A 23,883-nucleotide genomic window follows, 5' to 3' on the forward strand; every position below is an offset into this window, starting at 1 on the left:
CCCTATCTCTTTTATAACCTCTCATGGGTACTGGCAGGCTGCTATTACGCCTCCCTGGAGATGTTGTCTCTCTGGGTTGAAAAAGCCCCCTTACATCAGCTTTCCTCATAAAGCTGCTAGCAAAAAATGGAAACAGGTTCCAGCTCTTCCTCTGATTCAGACTAAAGCTTTCAGTCAGGCCATCTGTATTTGAGAAAGCTGAATTTCAACTATAAGAGCTATGAAAGCAACCACGGTGATCCAGTATTTGTTTAACTTCACTGAAAAAACAACGGTGAGAAGTTGTGGCCATTGTTTACACACACAGTCTGGACAATATTGTCAAAAAGAAGTAGAATTATTGAAGGCAAATAATAATAATCATGTCACTCAACCTGCTGGTCATGTCTCTCTTGATGCAGACCAGGATGCAGTTGGATTTCTAGGTTGCAAGTACACACTGCTGAGTCATATTGAGCTTTTCATCCAAAAACACTCCCAAGTCTTTCTCCCCAAGGCTTGCCTCAACCCATTACTCACTCAGCCTGTACTTGTGCTTTAGATGTGCTAATAATGAGCTTGTGATATGAGCTTTCCTTTGTAGCAGCCAAAGGAAACTTCTCCAGTTACTTAAGCTTTTCTAAAAACTTTTCTTTCCACATGTCATATTATTTTGCATATATATAAATACATCTATTTTCATATATCTATTTAAAATAATAGGTGCTTTCGAATAGTCAGTTTACTTGCCAGCTCAGTGGCTGATTGGATGATTCACCAAAGTCAGGACTGTTTAAAATTTATGGGGTTTATTCTCCTTTTGTCAAGCATTTTCTACATACAGAACATTCACATGGTATAAATTACAGAACAAAAACTGCATGAGACAGACTACTGCAACTGAGTAACAGACAGTTTACATGATTATTGTTTGTTCACAATGGAAAGGAGTTCTTAAAAAGGAAAATAGATTCAGTAGCTAGAAATGTAAGCAAATTTTTATCTCAGTTAAAGCTACTTACCAGGAGGTTCACTCAAGCTAATGAGAGATCTACTGTACCACACAGGGCAGAATGCTCAATGCACACAAGATTACAATGCTAGAAAATTCCAGATTTCAAAGCAATTTTACACAATCTAAATTGCAGTAAAACTTTGCTTAAAAAAAGATATTTTTTATGATTGCCTTCAGTAAATGGAGGTCAGTTTAAGAGCTTATAAGCATTCTTTAGCAAAAACATAATAAAAATAAAAATACTCTCAAACTTCTAAGTCATTGCTCTGAGTTGGGTGGATGTTCACTGCTGGCTTTCTATTGACTTGTTATTCTACTTCTGGGAATCTTATTTTTCCCATTTACATGTTTAACCGGTGTTATATTGGAATACTAAGTAAACAAACTATAAAAAATACAAAATTTTTGTTGTTTGTTTTTTGTTTTTGTCTTTTTTTTGCACTAATCCAGTTGGATGCAAGAACTAGAAAATCTATTGAGCTAACCAAATGGTTTAACAAATAGGAATCAATGGTACAATGAATAAACAAAAATGTTATCTACTGGTTGTAGACTTCAGTTCTTTGCATTCTTATTTTCTTAAAATGCATTTTCTTTATGTTTAATTAACAGTTTCCTTAATGATATAAGTGAAGCTTTGTGATGCCAGGTTTTTAGAATGTGGTATATTCTGAAAAGATGTGCAATATTTATCTTCAGTAGACTTGAAACTCCTTGCTGATGACACTCTGTGATAGCTGAAAAACCTAGCGTCTATTTTTTTTTTCTAAAAAAAGGTAAAGCTTCTGCAAGCAGCTTTCTCAACTAAGACAGCATAAAAATAAACTCCAAAATGCAGTGATCAGAAAACACTGCAAATATAATTTTTCTTTTTTTTTCCTGTCCATGTATGTTGCACAACTTGTCATCTGGAATTTGATAGCAGAACTTTCTTTCCAATGACAAGCAATCCTCTAGCCACAGTGGGAATAAATGTTATAATTTATATGTTTGTCTTTCTTGTGAGACTTTCGCTTCAAGGCACAAAAAGATTTAACAGTGGACTGGACAGGACATAACATTTCAGCTTAAGGAGTCAAAGGTTATTTATAACAGCTCTTGTTTTGTGTCTGAAGCAAAAAAAAAACCAAAATTTGAATAATATTTAAGTCTTCCATTTACAAATGCAAAGTATCATATTAAATTTCCTGAAGCTTTTTTGGTTGTTTTTTTTTAATTATTTTTTTACACTAATTTATTATACTTATCATCAATTTCAATATTTAGTTATTTCAAACAACAAAATCTCAGCTGATAATTAATAAGGAGTACCATTATCAAATAGCCATCATTTTAGTCACTTTATGTGGAAGCTGATTCAATTTGTGTAATGTCAAAGAAATAACAGGTATAGAAGGGCCTAACAATTTAAAATTAAAATTGTGTAAATTTGAAGAATGGTGTAATTTAAGTGCAATGTACTGTAAAACTATTAATTCAGTAAATATCTAACACAGATTCTTATGCTTCTCCAACCCAAACTACTGTGTTGCCTCTCTCAACTTCGGTGATTTCACAATTTAACTTATTGAGTCGTCCATCCAGGATAAACAGAGATTCCTTGGAAGGGGTCATGAGATACTGACCAAAAAGGCCACTGTCTTTTATAAGACGGTTCTTACTGTTCCAAGGCCATTCGCCTGCCTTCATGGGTTCTTTCAGACTCTTCACCATCTTCACCTTGCCAGAAGAGAGCTCCATGAAGAGAACATCAGTTTGTGTGCTGGAGCTGCAGTAGACATTGTATTGATGAGCTTCAGTGAAGGATGGCTGAAAAGCTACATCAGATATGTGCAAATTAGTGTGAATGTCAAATGCATCCTGTATTTCTCCTTTCACCGTTATGGACTGGATCCTCAGGAGGCCTTTTGCATCATCAATGCTGAGAAGATAGTGTCCATCTGGAGAGACATGTGGCGTGCCCGTCACGTCGCCGTTGTACCCAACGACGGAATCAGTAACGCTATCCACTATGAGCTGCGGCAGGACAGCCCCAGTGGTGTCAGGCTTACAGCAAATAAAAAGATATCCTCCAAGATGTGTATAAGCCAGTGACTCCGGAATGCAATTATAATCCTTTAAACTAACTGTCTTGATGTATGACATAGTTTCTAGATCAATTTTCTGGAGCATGGGATCGTCCTTATGAAGAATATATCCAAACCTGAAAGGAAAAGCACAAAACCAAAGTCAGAGCTACTGTGTGCATTATATATGAATGGGGAAAGACACTATGAGCAAAGGACACTATGTGCAGCAGTGTGTTCCTATATATCTCAGCTTCAGATGTTTCAGATATTAAGCAGTTTATAATATTTTATTTTTAGTGTTGTAATTTAGAATGTATTAAAAAATGCCTATAAGCCATTTATTTGATTAATGGGAAAGTTATTTTTTCCTACTGACACGAGGGAAAAAGTAAACCATTACTTTCTATATCTCTTCACTTATAACTTTTACAAAAGCCAGGAAGGAGAAAAGGATTAAATATCAATAGATACCACATCCCACATATTTGAATTCAGTTCATAGAGCTCTTCAGCTTACTTGGGAACATCAGCTTAACTCAGCTCTCATTGTTATTCAGATCATTATCAGAATCTTCCTTATTTTAATTCAATAGAAATGAATATCATAAAAGGATTTAGGTTTATGCCTCCTAATGACCCAAACACCATATTTCTTACATTTAAATGATCCTTTATGCTCTTCCATACATCAAGAAACTTTCACTGAACATGAATAATATGGTTAAATTTTAAAACCCTATATCTGATTGATTGTAAACTTTTAATGTAAACTACATCACTACTCTTTAATGGCAATGTATATGTTCTGACTGCACAATCAATTGACTATATATATGCAAAAAAGATACTTCTAAATATTATGGAGTCATGTGAAAGTATATTAGCTTTACTTATCTAAGTAGCTTTCACAGCACCTTTCCCAAACAGCTGTTTTCCTTTGCTATACTTCTTGTCACTTTCCTCTGAATCTTTGATCCTAAAAATGAGGCTGCATGATGAAAAATATAATCTAAAAATACCTTTCACATCCTTTTGATATAAAGCCATATGACAGACAGAATCTTCCAACAACTGAGTTGACAATAACACAAAATTTTCACACTATACTTGTAACCCCAGTATACTTACTAATCAGTGAACCACCAAAGTAACAGGCAAAAAACTTTTCAGGACATTGTTCAGGCAGTTCCTCAGTATAAGATAGTGTAAATGACATTTGCACTTTCTACTGAATTGATGTAAGAACACTTTTAGTTTTAGCCCCACCTTCGAAAATCCTTGCATACTGTTAAAGTATCATAAAAGCACTAAAGAATTATTTCAATTGTTATGGACCTTAGGATTTCATATGGTCCAAATGCTGCCCAAAGAAGGCTCAGTGCAAATCACATTGTCTACTATTACAATTTGATCTGATTATGTGATCAATTTTAACTTTAATTATTCAGCCTCTTATAAATACATTAATTCAATCAACTTGGTTAGGAAAGTGTGATTGAGCTTTTTTGGAAGTTATGTCTGGATAACTTAAGATAACGTTATTTTTCTATTCATGAGGTCTGCTATTCTGTCATAGAAAAAGATTAGGATCATCAGGCAGAGTTTGATTTTTAGTTTTTTTTTGCCACATAACATCTTTTATGTTATGTCACATAACATCTGTTTCTTAATCTTTTTGAGTAGCCATAAACTCATTGATTCCTGGTTTCATTATTAATAGTATTTTTCAGCTATAAGAAACAGACCTATGCTGTATTACATACAAAATCATCCTGTAATAGAAAAGGTTAAATAGGCAACAACAGTGACATTTCACATCTCCATGTTTAATAACTAGTGTTAGACACATGAGCAGTGGTTACAACAGGACAATAGAACTGGCTTATTGATTGCTTTTTTATATAACAATGTAAAGCAACAATCAGTGAACTATCCAGGAACAGGAGTATTCAAAACAAGATAAAGGGAAAATACCTAATTTTAAGGTCAATGTGATGACAGGTACTGAATAACTTAATTTTAAGCTATTATAGTATTATTTAATCTATTTTAATCAAAGTACACAGTGCAGAGAGTTTTTGCTTTAACTACTTTTGATCTCAATTTCAGTTGCAAACACACAGTAATTTTTTTGTGTTTGAGACTGGCAGGCTGACCTTGGGTTTGAAAACATTTCTTTTTCAGTATACCAATATATAGTCAAAGGAAAAATCAGGAAATCTTTTTTAAAAGTGAAAGAAAAGGCTCTCACTGAGTTGTTTTTAGCTTACATAGGTACTAAGCCACAGACTTATATCCTAGTGAAATTTTCCAATATACATAAACATACACCAAATCCTTACTGTGATTTTGAAAATACAGCAGTCATCATCTACATGATTAAATCTATAAATGTTTTTTAATATTTGGCCTGTTGTTTTCAGAAATGGCATAAAAATAGTAATAAATTCTCTTTTGTAAAAAAAATCAGTCATTTAACATTTTAATATAATTGATACATTTTATTCTATATATGGGTCTATCATATTTCATGGTACCTTTTAATTCAGGAAAAAGACTTAAAATTTGACTGTATGTTTTAAGTTGCACTTTAGTTTCTATCCTGCACGAGAGAAAACACAAGTTATCTTTTAAAAAAAAGGTAATCCTTTTTTAAAAACCCTAATGAATTCTTAACCATTTTCCACCACAAAGCAAATTTAAAAATCTAAATACATATATTTTAAACTGGTCAAAACCTAAACAAATTTAAAAATCTAAATAGATCTATTTTAAACTGGTCAAAATCTAAACCAATTTTTTTTTCATTAATCATATATGAAGCAAGAAGAATAAATTTTTGTGCTGTTTGACAATTCATTTTTTTCTAAAGATTATTCCAGGTCATAAAAATGACCTTCTTCTAAAGTGAAATACAAATGCAAAACAAGATTAGCATCAATTATCTAAATCAGCAAATCTTACTTGCTGATTTAAATTGTGATTAATATGAAGTATTTAAATCAATTTGATTCAAAGAAATCTGCCTTGCTTATGATTATTTGATTAAGCAGTGTTAATGATCAATTTATGCAATATTTTTGAATCCAAATGTTATTGATTTCAAGAGGAATAAGTTACTATCTTTTCTTCTCAGATATTATTCCCAGAATTTATGTTTTTGAACCACAGGTACACTTAACCCATGTTTACTTTGGTTACATAAACTCTTTGATTACCAAATCTGAATGTGCTGTCTAAGGTTAAAAAAAAAGGTCTTTTCTACCTTCCCTAGGGGTAACATCAACTGCATATGTGGAAAGTCTCATGTTTGACATCTAGCTTTCCCCACAGAGAACACTGCCATTGGGTTGTACTCCAGCTTCTCATTACCTGACAGTACCTTCTCTCACACAAATCCCCTAAACTTAATAGGTTTGCGTAAGCATTCCCCAATGCAAGTCATCAGGATAAATTTAGCTACTGTGGAATAATTAAGATCCTTAAATGTTTTTTTGTTGACTAACCTGGTTAGTGTGAATGAAATATCTTAGGAGCCACAGAAGAATGTTGATGTAAACCTTCCCACTGGCACAGACAGATTTAATAAATATTAAATACTAAATAGTTTGTCCACAGCAAGGGACTCCAGATCTCCAGAGTTAGTCAGCAAACACATTTTGCTGGTAACAAAACAGCTGATAACATAAGGGTACTAGTTTCTTTTATAGCTTTATCTGTCTCTTTGTAATATTTAGTTCACAGTTCAAAAGCCACAAGTAAAAATTTTACAGTATCTTGGACAGACTGTTCCTGTGATGTAAACAGAGGCTTCAGCTTTGGTAACTGAGTTTAACTGAAAACTATAGCAACTGGCTTCAACATTTTATCCACTTTATCTGATGTTTTATTTTTATTGCACTTGAGAGATTTATTGTCCCTTGCTTTGGAGCTATTAAGGAACTTGATTTTATATGCTACAGCAGCTAACCATATGTATTCTGATAATCAGTTATACCTGAATGCCTGTTTACAATGTGTCTTATTTGTAAAGTGTGCAAAGACCAGTTTAATGCATTTTTTTCAGTGATTATTTATTTTCAACTCACAATTATTTACAGCTATCCGTACTATTCACTGCATTCTATTTACTTCTAAATTGGAAAACTGGTTTGGGAGATATGCTCTCATTCCTTCCTTAAAGAACTGACTTCTCCAGCCCTGATAAAATATAACTCCATTTTCTTGTAACATTAACATGCAAAAGACTTTTTGCTTTATAATCAAACTTTAAAAAGTCACTGCTTTGGACATAGATGTAAAGTTAGCCCAATGTAGTGTCTCTGGAGCTGAACACACTGAGAGATTAGTTATGTGACCAGAATAATGTATAGAACATATGTAGCAGTTTTTAGTTACTGATTTCAAAGCACTGTACAGATATTACAGAGGGTAAAGAAAGCTGAATTACTGGCCTAAGGCTATATAATAATCCATTGGCATAGTCCAGGTGAAAATACAAGTTATCTAAGGCCCAGCATGGTTTCTAACCTATCGTGGTACAGGTTACTATTGCAACTGAGGCACTAAAGAGACAGATGTGAGAAAGTACATATAAAACTATATAATTTTGAAGAAGAGTATACAAAATCACTCCATCAAAATAATGTTCTTGATTGCTAAAAATACAGAACTTTGGATCTGTCTGGGAGAGAAGTTGGTAAAATTTCATGAAAGATCTACTGTTCCCAAAACCAGGAGTATAGCTGCCAAAAGAAGTTTATTAGAACTAATAGGATTTTATCAGTACTACTGTTTAAACAATTCTTTCTTGGCTGCCATACTGCCTGCAACATTTCAGTGCTCCAGTTAAAATTCAGTAAAGCTGGACAGGGATGTAAATACCCTAACAGCCCAACAACATAGATAAAAAGAAGGGGGGGGGGGGAATAATTTAAAGCAGCCAGTCTTCTTGGGTGTAAAATGATTTGGCAAGCTGTGTGTCTTATACGTTGTCTGCCTGTCTCAGTGAGAGCTTTGTGGCTGGAGTTTTGAGAAGCTGAACAAATCAAGAGAGGTCTGTTCTTGCGCCTGTGAGTTTTGTGAGGCTGAGTCTTAGTCTCTGAAAATTGCTAGGCAGAGGCGTAAAGATGGAAAAAGTAATGAAGTTCTAGAGGGAAGGTACAGAAGGGAAAAGGGGAAGTGAAGAAAACTGATAAGAAAAGCTAAGAATTTCATGTCTAGTATATTTTAAAATATACAAACCCAACAGAATAAAACAAAGAATGAGAAAAAATATACTTTTGTTACCTAAGATGAGAAAGTACTTTCCAAGCCACTGGCAACTGAGGAAGGCAATAAACAGGTTTTTTATAGGGACATATATCTCTCTGGTTAGATAATTTGTTCCTAATAATTCTGAAAGAGTTGACTAGCTCTTAGCATTTTAATAAATCTCAGAATAACAGGAAAATTTGGAAAGTCTGAAAAAAAAGATTGTTAAAATATTCGTAAGACAAAGTCAGGTATCCCAGCTAAGCTGAACAGCTTGATGCATATCCAAGGGAAATAATAAAATAGATTATATGAGAATGAATTACAGAAAATCGTGAATATAACACAGTCAACATGGGTTTATGAAAAATTTAGCTTTGTCAGACAAACCTAATTTAATTTTTTTATTAGAAAACTTTCTGAAGGTAACTGAACATCAGGAGGGCATAGCTTTCCTGGAATAAAAACTCATACCTGAAAGAAAAATAATTTATCTGTAATAAAAGGTAGTTGTCAATGCAGAATCATCATTTTACAGGAAACTTCTTGGTACAAAAGCTGATACTTCACAAAATTTTCACAGATGGTTTGGATGTAAATGTCTATGAATGTCCATGGCAATAAGGCTGTAGATAATGGCAGCAAAATCATTATAGTCAGTTGCTGATTCAAGCAAAATGTGTTCAAAGATGGCCAAGTGTAAAGTTGAGCAGCTTCACGTGTGAATGAGGAATGTATGACATAAACATAAAACAGGATCCTAAAAAGTAGCGGCTATAAAAGGTTTTAATGATCATAACAGACATACAACTCAATACAAAATCTGAGTCTAATGAGTAAAAATAAAATCAAGACCCAAAAGCCTCTGTAAAGTCCTTAAGGGTATATCAAAAGAGAGGTGAGTAAGAATAATACAACACACTCACTTCAACACACCTGTATTCTACACTGGGAAGACTAAACTAAGAATGCTTTATTGTTTTTTTTTTTTTCCTCATTTCTGCCCTTCTAAAAAGGAATTTAAAAAATTAGGGGCAAGGAAAAACCTGAAAATTATTTAGGAATGGAGACAATTGTTTTATGCAAAAGTCTGAGTCCAATATAAAAATGGTTGTATACTGAAACCAGACAAGTTTAAACTAGGAATAGGTAATTTTTCCTAGCAATAGGGACAATATACCATTGCAACCAACTGCCATAGACATGAGGGATTTTCTGTGGTGGGACTCTCCAGGTAAAGATTATACTACTATCCACTTAGATAAGTAGATGTAGCTTCAAAAATATCAGATTCGTTATCTGAATCACTGAATGACTATTTGAAATTATTAAAACCCAAAGTACATGCAGAAATCAGAGAAAACATTCTCATGGCCTCTTCTAGCTGATGGATATATGAAACACCATTTTTTTGGCTTTGTTCATATAATCAAAATTGCATAGGTACAGTAGATTTTAATCTTATACTACTCATTCATTTGATGGTGAGATATTAACCATCATAAAATCATAGAATCATCAAGGTTGGAAAAGACCTTTAAGATCATACAGTCCAACCACTCCCCCAGCACTACCACTGTAACCCCTAACCACTAAACCACATCACTATATCATCCAGATACGCCTTGAACACCTCCAGGGGTGGTTACCCCACCACCTTCCAGGGCAGCCTATTCCAATGCCTGAAAAGAAGCAACCAAGGGTTTCAAATCTCATGAAATGACTGTGATTTGACACAACCCCTTAGCTCACAGACACACACACACACAAGTAGCATGCAGAGGAATCTGCTCTTCTGCAGACCTATGATTGTGATGCCACTTTTCCATCCACTGTATAGAAAGCAGCTGTTTTTTAAAACTTGCCTTACACTGTTTCTGATCTTAAGTAATTGTGAATTTCACACACAAGTTACTAATAATTTTACAATTACTGATCTTTCATAGACACATATATTTTGAAAATGAGCATCGTCCTTGACAACACATTGATCTCCAAATACAAAAGGCTTATGAATTGCTTGTAATATTTCATATTCAAATATGTAATATTTCTATACAACCATAAAAGCTATATAATGGCGTGAAAGATGTTCTAAGCCTGCATGATCATTCTTTTGAGGTTTATTGATCTAACTGTACAAGATCATGGTGGATAGGCTGGGGGCATGGTGTTAGACCATGGAGACCTGCTTCAGAAGAGTTTACACACAGCAATGATCAATTGCAAACAAATTTCAGACAACTCTCCATAATCTAATTGCTGCCTTCTAACTAACAGATGAATCTGTCTTCACTTCTCTGCAGCATTATGAACCATCTCAGCATATCAGTGTCAGACTATTAACTCTGCTTCCATTCCCAGATTGGGTCTTATCTTTCTGATAAGGAGACAAGAACAACTATTAAAAAAATATTATTTACCAAATTTGTGAGAAAAAAGTATTGCAAGTCACTAAGCTGATAGTTTTGGATTGCACAGGTAAGTAGATTGGGGGATGCAAAAAAGCTGTATGTAATAAAATAGGGTAAGGAAATGTTGTCCTCCAGTGGTGTCTACAGAACCAGCAAAATAGGGACATTTCACAAAATTTATATTAGTGAGACTTTTGTATGAGGTCTCCGCAAACCAAATGTTTAAGTGCATGTGCTGAGCTTTGACTATCCCAAGATTTCTCTTTCCGTTCTGAGTAAAGGAAAGCTATTAAATCTGAGTAAAGAAGTCTCCATTACTACTCCATGTTCTATAGAGATGGAACCCAACCCCCAAAGTAGCCATAACATTGTAACTTTCCAAAGCACTTGGCTAGCTAAAAGGGTTAAAAAAATACAGCCATTTATAATTATGTCATTAAATTGAGCCTGTCATCTCTGCTCATTTAGCCAGGTTTTTATGATTAGGCTCTTGGAAAACAGCAAGTCATAGCTGAGAATACCTTCACTTTTCTGGAATGTTTTATATATGGTTGATGGAATATTCAATTCAAAATTTCCTGTCACATAGCTTAGTATGTAGAAGTCTCCCACTGCTCATTAATCTCTGATTAATATTTTTGACAATGTCAACTCTTATGTCTCTTCTATCCAGTGAAATAATGCACAATATCAGCACATAAAGGTGTTTCTCACAGTGCATACTGGAATCAAGTGTAACTTAAACCTGCCAGACATGAGAGCAAATCTTTTAGATTTCCAATAATTTATTGTACAGTTAATACAAGTGGGAACTGTAGCCTGTAGGCATATCACTCCAATTGGAGTAAACACTAGAACTGTGAACTCTGTGACTGTTTCTTTCCTCCCTTACTTCATATGAATAAGCAACAAAGATTTTAATCCCAGATTTTCAAGATTTTTGATCATATGCTGTGACAAAAGTTTAAAAGAAATAGGGCTAATTATACTTAGCAACTCTATAGAAGTCTCTGTAAGAGTAGTATATCGGATTTGGCTGAGATGGAGTTAATTTTTATTATACCAACTTGCATGGTGCTGTGTTTTAAATTTTTGAATAAAAGTGTTGATAACTCACCAATGTTTTAGTTATTGTTGAGCACTGCTGGCACATCATCAAGGTCTTCTCTCTTTCTTACTCTGCCTTTCCCATGAGTAGTCTGCAGGCTTGGATAAGGTTGGGAGGTGACACAGCAGGCTATGCCAGGGATATTCCATGACACATAACATTATGTTCAACAATTAAACTTCTTCCAAAGTAGCTGTTGCTCCTGCTAAGTGGGAGCTCAGCCACTGGCTGGGGACAGTTCTCCACAGGGAGTCAATAGATTTTCATAATGAGCTTTAAAGAACCCAGACAAAGGGAGGTAACTCAAATTTCCTTGTCCAAACCAGCTTCAAAGAGATGGGAAGACTATCCTAACAGGTGGCAATTGCAAAATGCAATTAAAAAACATGCAGATCATATGGAAGATTGCTATATTTCTTAAAAATCTAAAACCATGCCCAAATATCTAAAGTTACATAATTACAGTGACAAAGTTAATAACACTATAGAGTATCAGTTCCTATTTTGTCTCACAAAATAAATTCAAGACCATATTTTTAAAGTATTTTTAAAGCATTTTAAAGTATTTAAAATATGGGACTTTGCTCCACATTTTATGAAGCTATAAGCCTGTTTGTAACACATACAGAAAAAAGAACAGCAAACCCAAGAACTCCATCATTCTTTTCCCAAAGTAATTATCATAATTACCATTATCTTATTTCCTGAAAAAGAACCTGAAGACTCTCATTGCCAAGCTGCCAAAGTAATCCCTATAGCAAATCTGATTATTGCTCTACCAAAATTAGTCCTCTCTCTTGCTCTCATCAGATTATCATATGTCTCAGAGTGAGGGAAATCTTTTATCAAATCTTTCTTTGGAATAACATGCTCACAGGAACTTGCTCATCACTGAGAAGTAACTTATGACATGAGGCACCAACATTAAATTTATATTTAAAAATGTATCAATTTTGGAAACCCTACTAGGTATTATTATTACACTTAAATATTGTCAGTTTTTACAAGTATTTTAACATTCTCTCTCTTTTCATACCTAATTTTCAGTTTTTTACCTGCAAAATTCCTACCACCTTAAGTTCCATCATTTATAACAGGTATAAAAGGTAAAAAAACAAATTTTCCTTACATGCTATACAACTTTCACTTATGAGAAAATGTGAAAGTGCAGATTATCATATCACAGGACTTATATAGTTGGTTTCCTTTCATTGCCCAAAATATTCAATCACTCTCCTTTAAGGTGTGGGGCTTTCAAACCAGAAAAAAACCCCAAACCTTTGTTAATATAGAAAAATGGTTTATTATGGTTTAGAACAAGAAATGTTGGTTTTACATAAAATTTCTCTCGATTTTTTTATCAAATCTGTTCAGTCTAAGTAGCATTGACTCTGGCAGAGCTCAAGAAGAATATTTTGCTTTTGAGGAATGAACAAAACATCTTTTTCCTCTCAAATATCTCACTGTTCTTATGTATCTGTTACATCATTGCTCTTTATAGCTATACCAAAAATGTTTTGAATGTCATTAGACAATTTAAAAGGTGAACAGCTTCCTGCTCTGGATTTTGTGGGTTTGTTCCATAACAAGAAAGTAGATCTCAATAAATTAATTAGAAAATGTATTGTAGAAGTATCATTGGTAGAATGTACTATGTATTGGTAGTTGTAAACAAACCTGCAAAACAGAAAGCTGGCTGAAATCTTTAGTGACTCACCCAGTTCTGTGGGAGGTTTCCTGGTTACAGGATGTCACATTTATGTGCATAACTCTCCATCTTCATCACTGTAGTACCTAAGTAAATTTTTTTCCTATTTTCTATTATTGAGAAAAGGCTTAACAAGAAACTTATTCCAGAAGATCAGTACTTGTTGCCTGAACTTCAGCACTGCTACATTTTAACATCTCTTTGCATATCTGAAAAGGTTTGACTTTGTTTACAAACCAAAATGCGTAGCTATTGCACAAGGAGCTTGTTTACTGTCAAGCCTTTTCTGAATTCAGTTGATACAGTCATAGAGCAAACAGTCATCCTGTGAGTTAGTGTATTTCACACTGGCAAGGATTCTGCTATGATTTTGTTATGACTGCTAATAGGTGTGTAGCAAAAGATCCTTAAGCGTCCATGGATTTCCCTTTGGACCCTTCTGTCATCCAAACCCTACAGGACAGAGAGAGGGATAACAGGTGAAAAAACCCACACCAGTGCTGAAATTGCATGAAATACCACTCTCACATACCTGCAGTTTACTTACTGCCAGTCTGCAGAGTTTTAATGGAGGTATGCATTATTTGATATAAAAAGAGCATGTTACAAAATATAAACATGCATATGTGCATATGAGTGTACAGAACAGGTATAATATCAGCTTGCAGTTGAAGTATAGGAAGAAAATCACATTCTAGGACGTCCCTCTTTTCACTGTTTTTTCTTCTAAGATAAGTGGGAAAGTAAAAAGAATTTTTGCCTCACATATTCTGGGCCTCCATCCTAAGGTTCCAAATACTTTCACTGCTACTTTCTGCATGATCCTGTATCTTCCAAATTTGCCTATAAAGACCCCACTGATGCTGTTTGACATCAGTGGCAGTATCCTTGAAAGTGACGACTTTTCCTTTCCCTCTCGAGGGATAAGCATGCTCTCTCTTAGATTTAAATATAAATACTTTCATTTTCAGCTGATGGACTGGAGAGTTGAATGTCTACATATCAGTATCATATATCATTTAGGACAGCAGTGCTAGATCTGAAGTCACACAGAGTTGTGTTCTGGGTGGTTTTGATAAGTAATGCACTTTGAAATTTAAAAAGAAAGTGCTGTTTAGATTAAGCACATATGTAAAATGACTGCTGTGCCACAATGACTAGTTTAATTTTAAATGCTGTATTTTTTATAGTCTGTTCTTTTCATCAGTTTATTAAAAATTGATATATGAACCAGAAAATAAAAAAAACCCAAAAATATTATGTCTTAACTGTATCTCTTCCAGAGTACATAAACATATCAATTTGTTTATATTTATACCCTTATTGCTTTGAAATAAACAAGAAAAAAACAATTTCTGCAGTTCTAATCAAGCACAGCTGCTTCCCACCTCTTCAATCATATCAGTCATCAATAAGGAGGGTCAAGAATTGCTATTACAAATGTACAGCATCACCACAACTCCTTAGTGCAAAAATAATTCCCTACAGGTAGCATTCCACTTCTGTGGACACCTACATTTCTATGCACAACTATATATGTCTAAATATGAGCTGAAAATCTAAGCTGCTATTTTTTGCCAGCAGAAATCTAGACCATACAGTCAACAAAGTCCAAAGAATTTTTAAAAATATCCAGTACCAGAGGCCTGTAGGGGGTGAGAAATACTGTTTATACACTCCACTTTGTGTATAGACTAAATCTCCAGTAACTATTGCAGAAGACAGAGAGCTTACACCCACAGATACACTGTATTTTCACATCTAAATCTAGGTGCCTACAATCTGAACCTCACACTCCCCATAAGCATCCGCTCAGCATGAAAACATAATATCCAAATATAGCCTCATAAAACTTTGCACATATTTGGGCAATTGAAGCTTAAATGACTGACATTACATCACAATGTGACTAAGAGCTAGAATTACATTTGAAATGTGCTTGTCTGTTTCTCCAAGCCATTATAACAAGTTCAGGTATCATACAGCAGTAGGGGCTATTAAAGCTTGCCTTTGCAGTCAGAAATTCAACTGATTCGAGGAATAGCTAGCACTGCTGAAAGTGCCTGCATAGAGTGAAGAATGTTACATAAGTCTCCATGCAAAACAGCCCTAAAAACAGAGATGTCTCTCCTAGAATCTTCAGGAATCTCTGAAGATTATTTTCACCGTTCTCAAAAGCGTAGCTTTAACAGAAAACCATCACTTTTCTTTCCACAAAAAGTATAATTTGCCAGTCATAACAATCAACTTCAGTACTTTTTCAAAGATAGAGAGTCATCAAACATACAAAGAGAAACTCTTCAGTGTCTGCCTTTCATTTTTGTCTTAGGGTTTTGTGGAGGTCTGTGAACTGCGTGCAAATCTTATGTATGAATTTTCCAAGAGCGACTTTGTTTATCACAATATCTTAGTGAACTGTGTTTTCATGACATTACTGAACTACTTGGTATCCTCTGACAGAACTAACATCACTGCAAAATATTGAGATGGAATCCACTTCAGACTATGAATTTACAAAACATAACTAGTATTTTTCAAGAAAACGAAATATAATAGAATGTGGCTCGTAACCATGCTATATGTACTGATTTTAAAAGTTCAGGAAATTTCTTGGTTTATAAAGAATGATTTTAAATTGTTTCTGTGGACAGGAACTATGAAAGCAGTGCAAGGGAACAATACACAGACTATGCTACACAACCTTTCCTAGTCTAAACATGGGTAACACAGGAAGAAATTAAAGCCCACTGAGGCACAATTACTTGAATTAACTATAGCAGAGTTAGGTTCAAACAGTCTTGCTAATATTTATTGTCTTTATAATACTGTGAAATGTATACTGGGTTACTGTGCAAAACACCCTAAAGCAAAGGTCACAAGAGAAAGACAAAGCATGAAGAAGAAACTCAATGCAGGACTTAAGTTCTGTACTATAAAAATGCCAAAGTCATGTGCATTCTGACACTGCTTCTTTAAATTTGCAAGGTGTCTTTTTTTTTTTTTTTCCCTCTTCCTTCAGGTAGAGCAACTTGCTTTGTGTCTTCTATGCACACACACCCAAGCAAGCTGCAAGTGTGGAGCTGCCAATAGTTGGCAAATTAACAACCTGAGCTCCTCTATGCTATTTTCTTCTTTTAGAACAAGCCATATATATTGCTTACCACTCCAACTGCAGCCAGTATAAAAGAGGAAATACCTAAGCACTATTTAAAAAGATGAAATAGAGAAAATGTTTGGGATTTTTTTTCCTGAAAATGAGAATAAATTTAATTTTTCATTTCTTTTAAACAATATATTAATATAAAATTTTGAGAAACGTATTCTTCACTTCAGGAAGATCAACAGAATAGAAAATGAGGAGGAGGAAAAGGATAATATAAAAACTGATGTCCTCTATCCTTTCTGGTTTTGGCCTACCCTAAGAGATTACCCTTATGAAGACTATAGACTTTTTTAAATCTGAAATCAATCACTTCAGGAAAATTATGTTCTCAAAATAGAAAGCAAATATAACAGAAGAGAATTAAATAAGCTACAATCAAAATTATCTGTACAAGAAGCAAAGAGCAGTATTTTTGTACAAAAGAGAAATTTTCTAACCCAAATAATTTTGTTCAAGAAAAAAAAACCCAAAATATTATTTACTTTATCCTGAGTGAATTAAAATTTTCTTTAAAGCCTCCCCATATTGTATGCTTAGGAGTGGGGGGAAAAATTAAAACCCACAGAATATAAAGCTGTGGGGTCACTCTTATGGAAAATGAGTAATTTTAGAGTAAAACAAGATCATCACTATAATTTCTGTTACATGAAGACAGAATTTGATGGCAGGTCTAATTTTCTAAAAATATTGACTCTTTTATTATGCTTCTGCTTGGGAAGAAGTTCTGGGTTTTGAAAACTTCAGTTTCAAAACACGAACACGAATGTTCTTATATATTTGCACATTAAAAATCTCACCTGTACTTCTCCAACTAGAAGAAAAGAATATTTATCCAATAACAGGTAACCTTTGAAATTTACAGTGTATATAGGACGAAAGAGGAAAACTAATATATAGCCAGATAAAGCTTGCTTTAATTATTATTATTATTATTATTATGTGGATTAAGCAATACCTTTTCATGATAAAAATAGATGGCAGCAGAGATCGAATCCATCAGAAATCATAAGTTTGCTTAATAATACTGATAAAAATAAATACATATCCTCATAAATTAATTCAGAAAAGAACTTAATATTCAATTGTACGTAGTATGAAATGAACATTTTTAGATCTATGGGAGTAGACAGTTTTGGTAATGAAAAAATTCCTCATTAGATCCTCAAGTGTATTGAAATATAATAGAAAAGGACATTGCAAGGGCTAGGGGCAAAAGAAAAAAAACTGAAAGTGATCTGCTGTCCTATACAAAGGGGATAACAAGTGCTGAATATCACCTGAAAGATCTGAATGAAGAGAGATTTGTCCTGAAGATTTTATTCTTTTTTGATATTGCTTTTTATATACTTCATAGAAGTGAATATGGTGTCTCTATCTCCATTCTTAGTGAGGGAGCTCAGTGTAGAGAGGATTAAATTGGATGTCAGACTCCACAGTCAATGATGGTCAAATATACTAAAATTATTTTTTTTTCTCTCTTTCTTTTACTCTCTCAGTACAGACTGACCATTATTTTGGAAAATAAGGATATCAAGGACTTCAAGATAGCCATGCAAGACAGAAGGGAAGAAATATTTCAGCAAGGGCTTGAAGGAATCCTGACAACTGTTATGTTCTTAGAATAAAGGGATCTCAAATTAAGCTTTGTGCTCTGAGATTGAATAGAAAAAATCCATTAGTAGACAATATGTAACAGAGATAGAAGATAACATTATAAAACAGATAGTTTAATGCATTAGTAAGCTTTCAGCTTCTGAGTTTATCCTACACCATATTTAATAAGATAGGCTCTAGATTAATAATTGAACACCACAAATTTCATACTGCTGAGCTGAAGTAAATAACATTGTAAGTGTCATCAAGGCCTGGGATGCCTGCTACCCTCAACACCGACTCCCACAAAAATCCTCCCTCTTATTGGGATAGTTTTCACTTGGGTGGAAAAAACAAAAGTGATACAATCTTTTAAGCATTTATTTGGGGAAAGTCTATGCGAGTTGTCTTCTGCAACTCCACTGGATAAATCAAGTAAGTGCTTGCAAGCACTCCTTGTGGGAAGAGATGATTTCTTTTAACACACTGCACAAAGCCCAGGACTTCTGACTTTTAGTGTACATTTGCACAGCTTAGGGATAAACTCTGAATTTTTAGGGTACTAGTGATGTGGGTATCTATGAATTGTTTCAGGTCTACCTGGAGAAGCGCTTGCAAGATGTGTATTACAATAAGTTTTTAAATTATTGCAAATTGTTGTCCAATGCTGACAAGAAATAGTCCAAGAAATCTTAAGACAAAGGGAAGTAACTTAATTTCTACATTTTTAGTATCCAGGAATATATGAAACTGTTCATGTTATATTATAAAGGAACCCACACAGCAAAAATCTATTTTTAGTGTTGGCATCAAGTGCATTTTTCTGTCTCATACTTTCTAGGGAAGGAGAGCTAGAAATTTAATAAAAAAAACCCCAATCATTTTTAAAGCAATAAAAGTCAAAGAAATGGCTAGCTATACAGACGCAGCGAACAAAAGACATTCTAAAGCTGCTCCTAAATGTCAGTACAAGGTAGGAGAGGATTAAGAAAATCTGGCACTTCAGAAAATGTAGTAACATCAAGGTGGGCAGATGCCATATGGACTGAACAGTCAAATTTATATATGTCAAAAGAAATAGTCAGTACCAGTACAGAATGATTAATGAGGTAGAGATAAGGACTACAAAGGTGGTAAATAACATACAGCAAAACAGTCTCAATAGATCTTTTTCTTCACTTTAAGTATGAAGTCCACATACTGTTACAGTTCGGGATATATGAATATTTTCAAGAACAAATACTGATCTTTACCACAATTCCTTTCTCTCCTTTTAGTTTCTGCTAGGGACCCAAATTAAGAAAATATTACATGCAACAACAACAACAAAAAACCCCAAAAAACACCAAACAGAAACAAAACAAACAAAAGAAAAAACAACAACAAAAAAGCCCATAATTTTTATATTTAAAAAACATTATAAAATATTATGTTTTTTACACATAGAAGCATCAGAGATGCCATTTGATTTAAAAATGTAAGACTATCATGGCAAACATGATCAGGCACGTCAGGGCAAATTTCTGTGTTCTAATTTGTAGGCTGTACGGGACATGGGAGTTGGTTTGAGTGGCTCTGTTAAGATGGAAGTTGGATGTTTCATTCACCATAAGATGTTACATTCTGACAGCTGAGGACTCATGGAAGGAACACAAAAATAGTCTATTTGTGTAGATCTAGAAGTTACCTTACAGTCTGATTCATATGATTTAAACCCATTTAAAATGGGTTTGTAACATAACAAATAGGACAGTTTAAACCCAGTTAGCAAAAATCTGTTCTAAATGTTAAAAAATAGAGCTGAACAAATGAAAATTTCCAATCACATTTTTACTAGGTCGTTGTCAGAGATTTAGTCTAAAGCATGACTCTTGCTGCTGTCAAGAAAACTAGCTCCATCCAAGCCAGACCCAGCAAATTTTTTAAAAATAATTGTGTTCTGCTTGTTTCTTAACAAACATTAAAAAAAAAAAAAAGAAAGAAAAAAAAAGTTGATTGCATCATTTTAAGATTGCCTCCAAGCTAATAAATGAGTCTTTAAAATTTAGGGTGTTTTTTGCAAACCAACGAGTAATTAAGGCAGCACTAAGATAACTTCTATGCACTAGGTACAACAAATTATGTGCCATAATTGCAGGGATTAGTTTCTTCTTATATCTGATTATGTTTTTAAACATTGCATTGTTTCATGTATTTCTACATACTGGTACTGGTAGATGCTGAATTTTTAAAAGCAGATAGGTTCTATGAGACAGGTACAACATTTATTTTTAGCCACAGTGATTTGTCCACTTCAGATGGAAGATGGTATTTTTTCCAAAGGTAAATATTCCTGTAATGACTTCTGCACATGCAAAGGAGAAGAAACGTTACTGTGTGAAAAAAAAAAAAAAATTACAATTTAGCAAAACTACCTTTTGCTGCATTACAGGTGACTAGACTTACTTAAGTCAGGTTCCAGGCACTTTCTGAGCTAATGGGGAAGGTCAAGTAGAAAAAAAGGATTCTTTTTTTGTTTGTTTGTTTTTGACTGATCTTATTTTACAGTGATACAAAGGCTGGCTGCAATCTCATGTTTCAGGTAACATTTGAAGGGAATTCTCATTTCTAAATAGTCACACTGAAGTGGAAATGTTTTTTTATATAATCTTTTTTTCTGCTGATAGCTGGAATTTGTTGTTCAAGAACTTTGTGAAGTTTTACTCAAGGTACCTAAGAGGAAAAGATTTGGACCATAAGTTAAAAAAATTGGTCAAGCAGTATTGAATTGTCAGCTGATGTGGGAAAAGGCACACGAATAACTGAGTCCACAAACAAGATCGTCTTCCAGATGGATTCCTTATATATATGTGTGTCTATGTGTGCATACCTTTATTTTGCTAGGTTAGAAGCAGTCACATTGAATAAAAATATTAAAATAGTTTTATATTGGATACATTTAAATGTGCACTTAATTATTTATTAAACTTCATAGCATCAAGATGAAAATTAACTTTAAAAATATTTTGAAAATATTTTCTTCCTGAATTCCAAAATGGCTGGCTTCAAAAACATTATGTAGACCTCTGAACATCATTTCAGTGACAGCAAATCTTAACTGGACTTGTGGAATGATAGCAATTATCTTCATCTTCATGATTTTTGTAGGTGCTTTCCCACAGACACAGTTGGGAATTTATACTGACTAGCACATTTTAAAGCCTGCCAACTCTATCACTTAGAGTATAGGAGTGGAGCTAAAAGAGGATGCAGATGTAAATTTGGGCACTTGATATATCTTGTAATTACCTTAAGGAACTAGAGTTTCTTAGGTTAGAGATATGTATTGATTACATTTATGGAATTTTTGGGTGGGAACATGTAAGCAGCGAAGGACTGAAGTAGAGAATATAGGTTTGATGCACTTAAGAGGACTTCACACTTCTAAGAAGTCACTTATTTTAATAGTTGCTGTTGCCATTGGTGGTAGTTGGGCAGAGTAAGTTTCAGTGTTACAAAACTGTCGGAGCTGAATCAATCTTTCATTCTTTAGATTCCCTCTGGAACAAAGATGCTCTAAAATCCACTATCTAAAGCCAAAAACAGATAGAGAAAAAGACTTTTTGCTGTCTCCTCTCTATCTTTCCCAAAAAACCCTATTTTTCAAAAGCAACATATTTATGGACCAGAAGGGTCCTTCTTTTGGGGGGCAAATATGAGGAGAGGGGAAAAAATGACCACAAGGTTTTCATTTAGCATGAGTCTTTAACTAAGACACAGAGTAGGAGGCTGCAGAGTGAACCCCTATCCCTCCTTTGTGTGCTGTGCCACCATGTAGGATTCACTGCCAGATTCCACAATCCTTATCAGGAATTGTGGAATATTTTCTAGATCTTCTTTTCTTGCCCTGGTACTACTGAGCTGTCTCCTTTTTCTTCCGGCTTTCAAGCTCTTTCCCTATTTTCCGTGTGTCATTATAGGCTTATAGCTGGATGACTAAGAACTGTCTCAAAATTTCTGCTCCCCTAATGTGCATTGTTAACTGAATTTGTAAAATATTAAATTGTCCCTATCTTTGCACTAAATCATACTGTTTATGTGAAAAATTAAACCCCCAAATTAATTATATTTCTTTTGTTAATGTTTCATCTACAGCTGACTTAGCATGCACTGCTTCCATTGTTTCACTCAGGAACTACTGAATAGAAAGCTTTTTCTGATTATGTAGGATTTTTGCAACAAAAATAATGTCTTCCTTTTGATTATTTGCATAGAAACACTGAAAATGCTCTCACACTCTGTCAGCTACTTCACACCTCTGTAGGGGCTTAAACTCTGGAATGAAATGTGAATGTACTGACTCACTGCTCCACATGGGTTTCATTTAAGAAGGTTCACAGGAATGCATTGGCAGCACATTCCAATTACCTCTTAAAGAAAAGCTTAGTTTTTGGATTGTTTTGTGCAAATGAATAAGCGTGATTTTAGAAAGACTGCTTCCCCTATTGCCATACACAACAAAGGCATAAAAGAGAGAAAAAACTCAAACAGAACATGTAAACTCTATTCAGATCCTGAGCCATCTCACCAGTGAGTTGATTGCTCATTCTTCCACTTGTTAGGTCAGGTAACAGTATGACATTTAAAACACTGCTCAAAGATTAAAGCATCTAAAAACTTAGAGTTACTCCATTACAGTGAGTTAGTTTAATACTGCTTTTGAAACATTTTGCAGTGTAGTGAAAGACCTTAATTTATTCCAATTATCTTTTGTTCACTTTAATTTATGAACACTGGAGCGCAAATAATCAGCCCTTTTGCTCCTTAGGCTTCCAAGAATATATTTTCGTGGGTATTGTACAAGTCATCCTTCTGCAACCATCCCATATACTAATTGCAAAAGTCTATTTTTATGATAAGGAGTGGTATTAGCAGACTATTAAGGACAAGATCATTGGTTGTCCTGAATTGCTTTGGAACAGAAATAGCTCGCTGAATAAAGTTTTCTCCTTATTCAGTGTATAAGGACAAATATTGAAATCGCATACCCAATTCTTATAAAGTGCATCTACAGAAGGAAAAATCTTCAGAAAGAACTGAAGAAAAACACTTTAGGATTTGTACTAGTGATGACAGAGTAACAGATCTCATCCTACCTACTTTTGTGGCCCTGGTGTTTGGTAATTTTTCAACAGAACTAGGGGGAAGGGGAGACTTTTTCAAGCTGTGTGTACTGAAAATATGGGCATGGAATTGTGCATGAAAATCAGTGCTTTACATTTATTCATTCATTCTCTTGGTATAATTTAAAGTAGATTGACAGTGAGTGCACAGCCAATGGTAAGAGCGGGATGGGCTGTTTTTCAAGATAGGCAAGATAAATATATAATTTTTTCCCTTTGAAATCTTCAGATTTCCAACTGCAAGACTGAACAAATTTCTTTCAGTGTTCTTTCAAACAATAAATAACAGCCAAACAATAAAAAACAGCCAATGGTAAGAGCGGGATGGGCTGTTTTTCAAGATAGGCAAGATAAATATATAATTTTTTCCCTTTGAAATCTTCAGATTTCCAACTGCAAGACTGAACAAATTTCTTTCA

General features: G+C 34.1%; 1 protein-coding gene across 1 annotated transcript in view; it reads right to left on the bottom strand.

Annotated features, from left to right (window-relative positions):
* Positions 1-771: 771 nt before the first annotated feature.
* The window catches only part of FSTL5 (follistatin like 5), a 273,705-nt gene continuing 250,593 nt past the window's right edge, over positions 772-23,883 (bottom strand). The window contains exon 16 of the mRNA XM_053976601.1: positions 772-3,197. Within this exon, the coding sequence (XP_053832576.1) occupies positions 2,495-3,197 (703 nt within the window). The 3' untranslated portion in view covers positions 772-2,494. The remainder of the gene's footprint in view (positions 3,198-23,883) is intronic.

This window comes from Vidua macroura, chromosome 4, assembly GCF_024509145.1.
Source record: "Vidua macroura isolate BioBank_ID:100142 chromosome 4, ASM2450914v1, whole genome shotgun sequence".
NCBI lineage: Eukaryota > Metazoa > Chordata > Aves > Passeriformes > Viduidae > Vidua > Vidua macroura.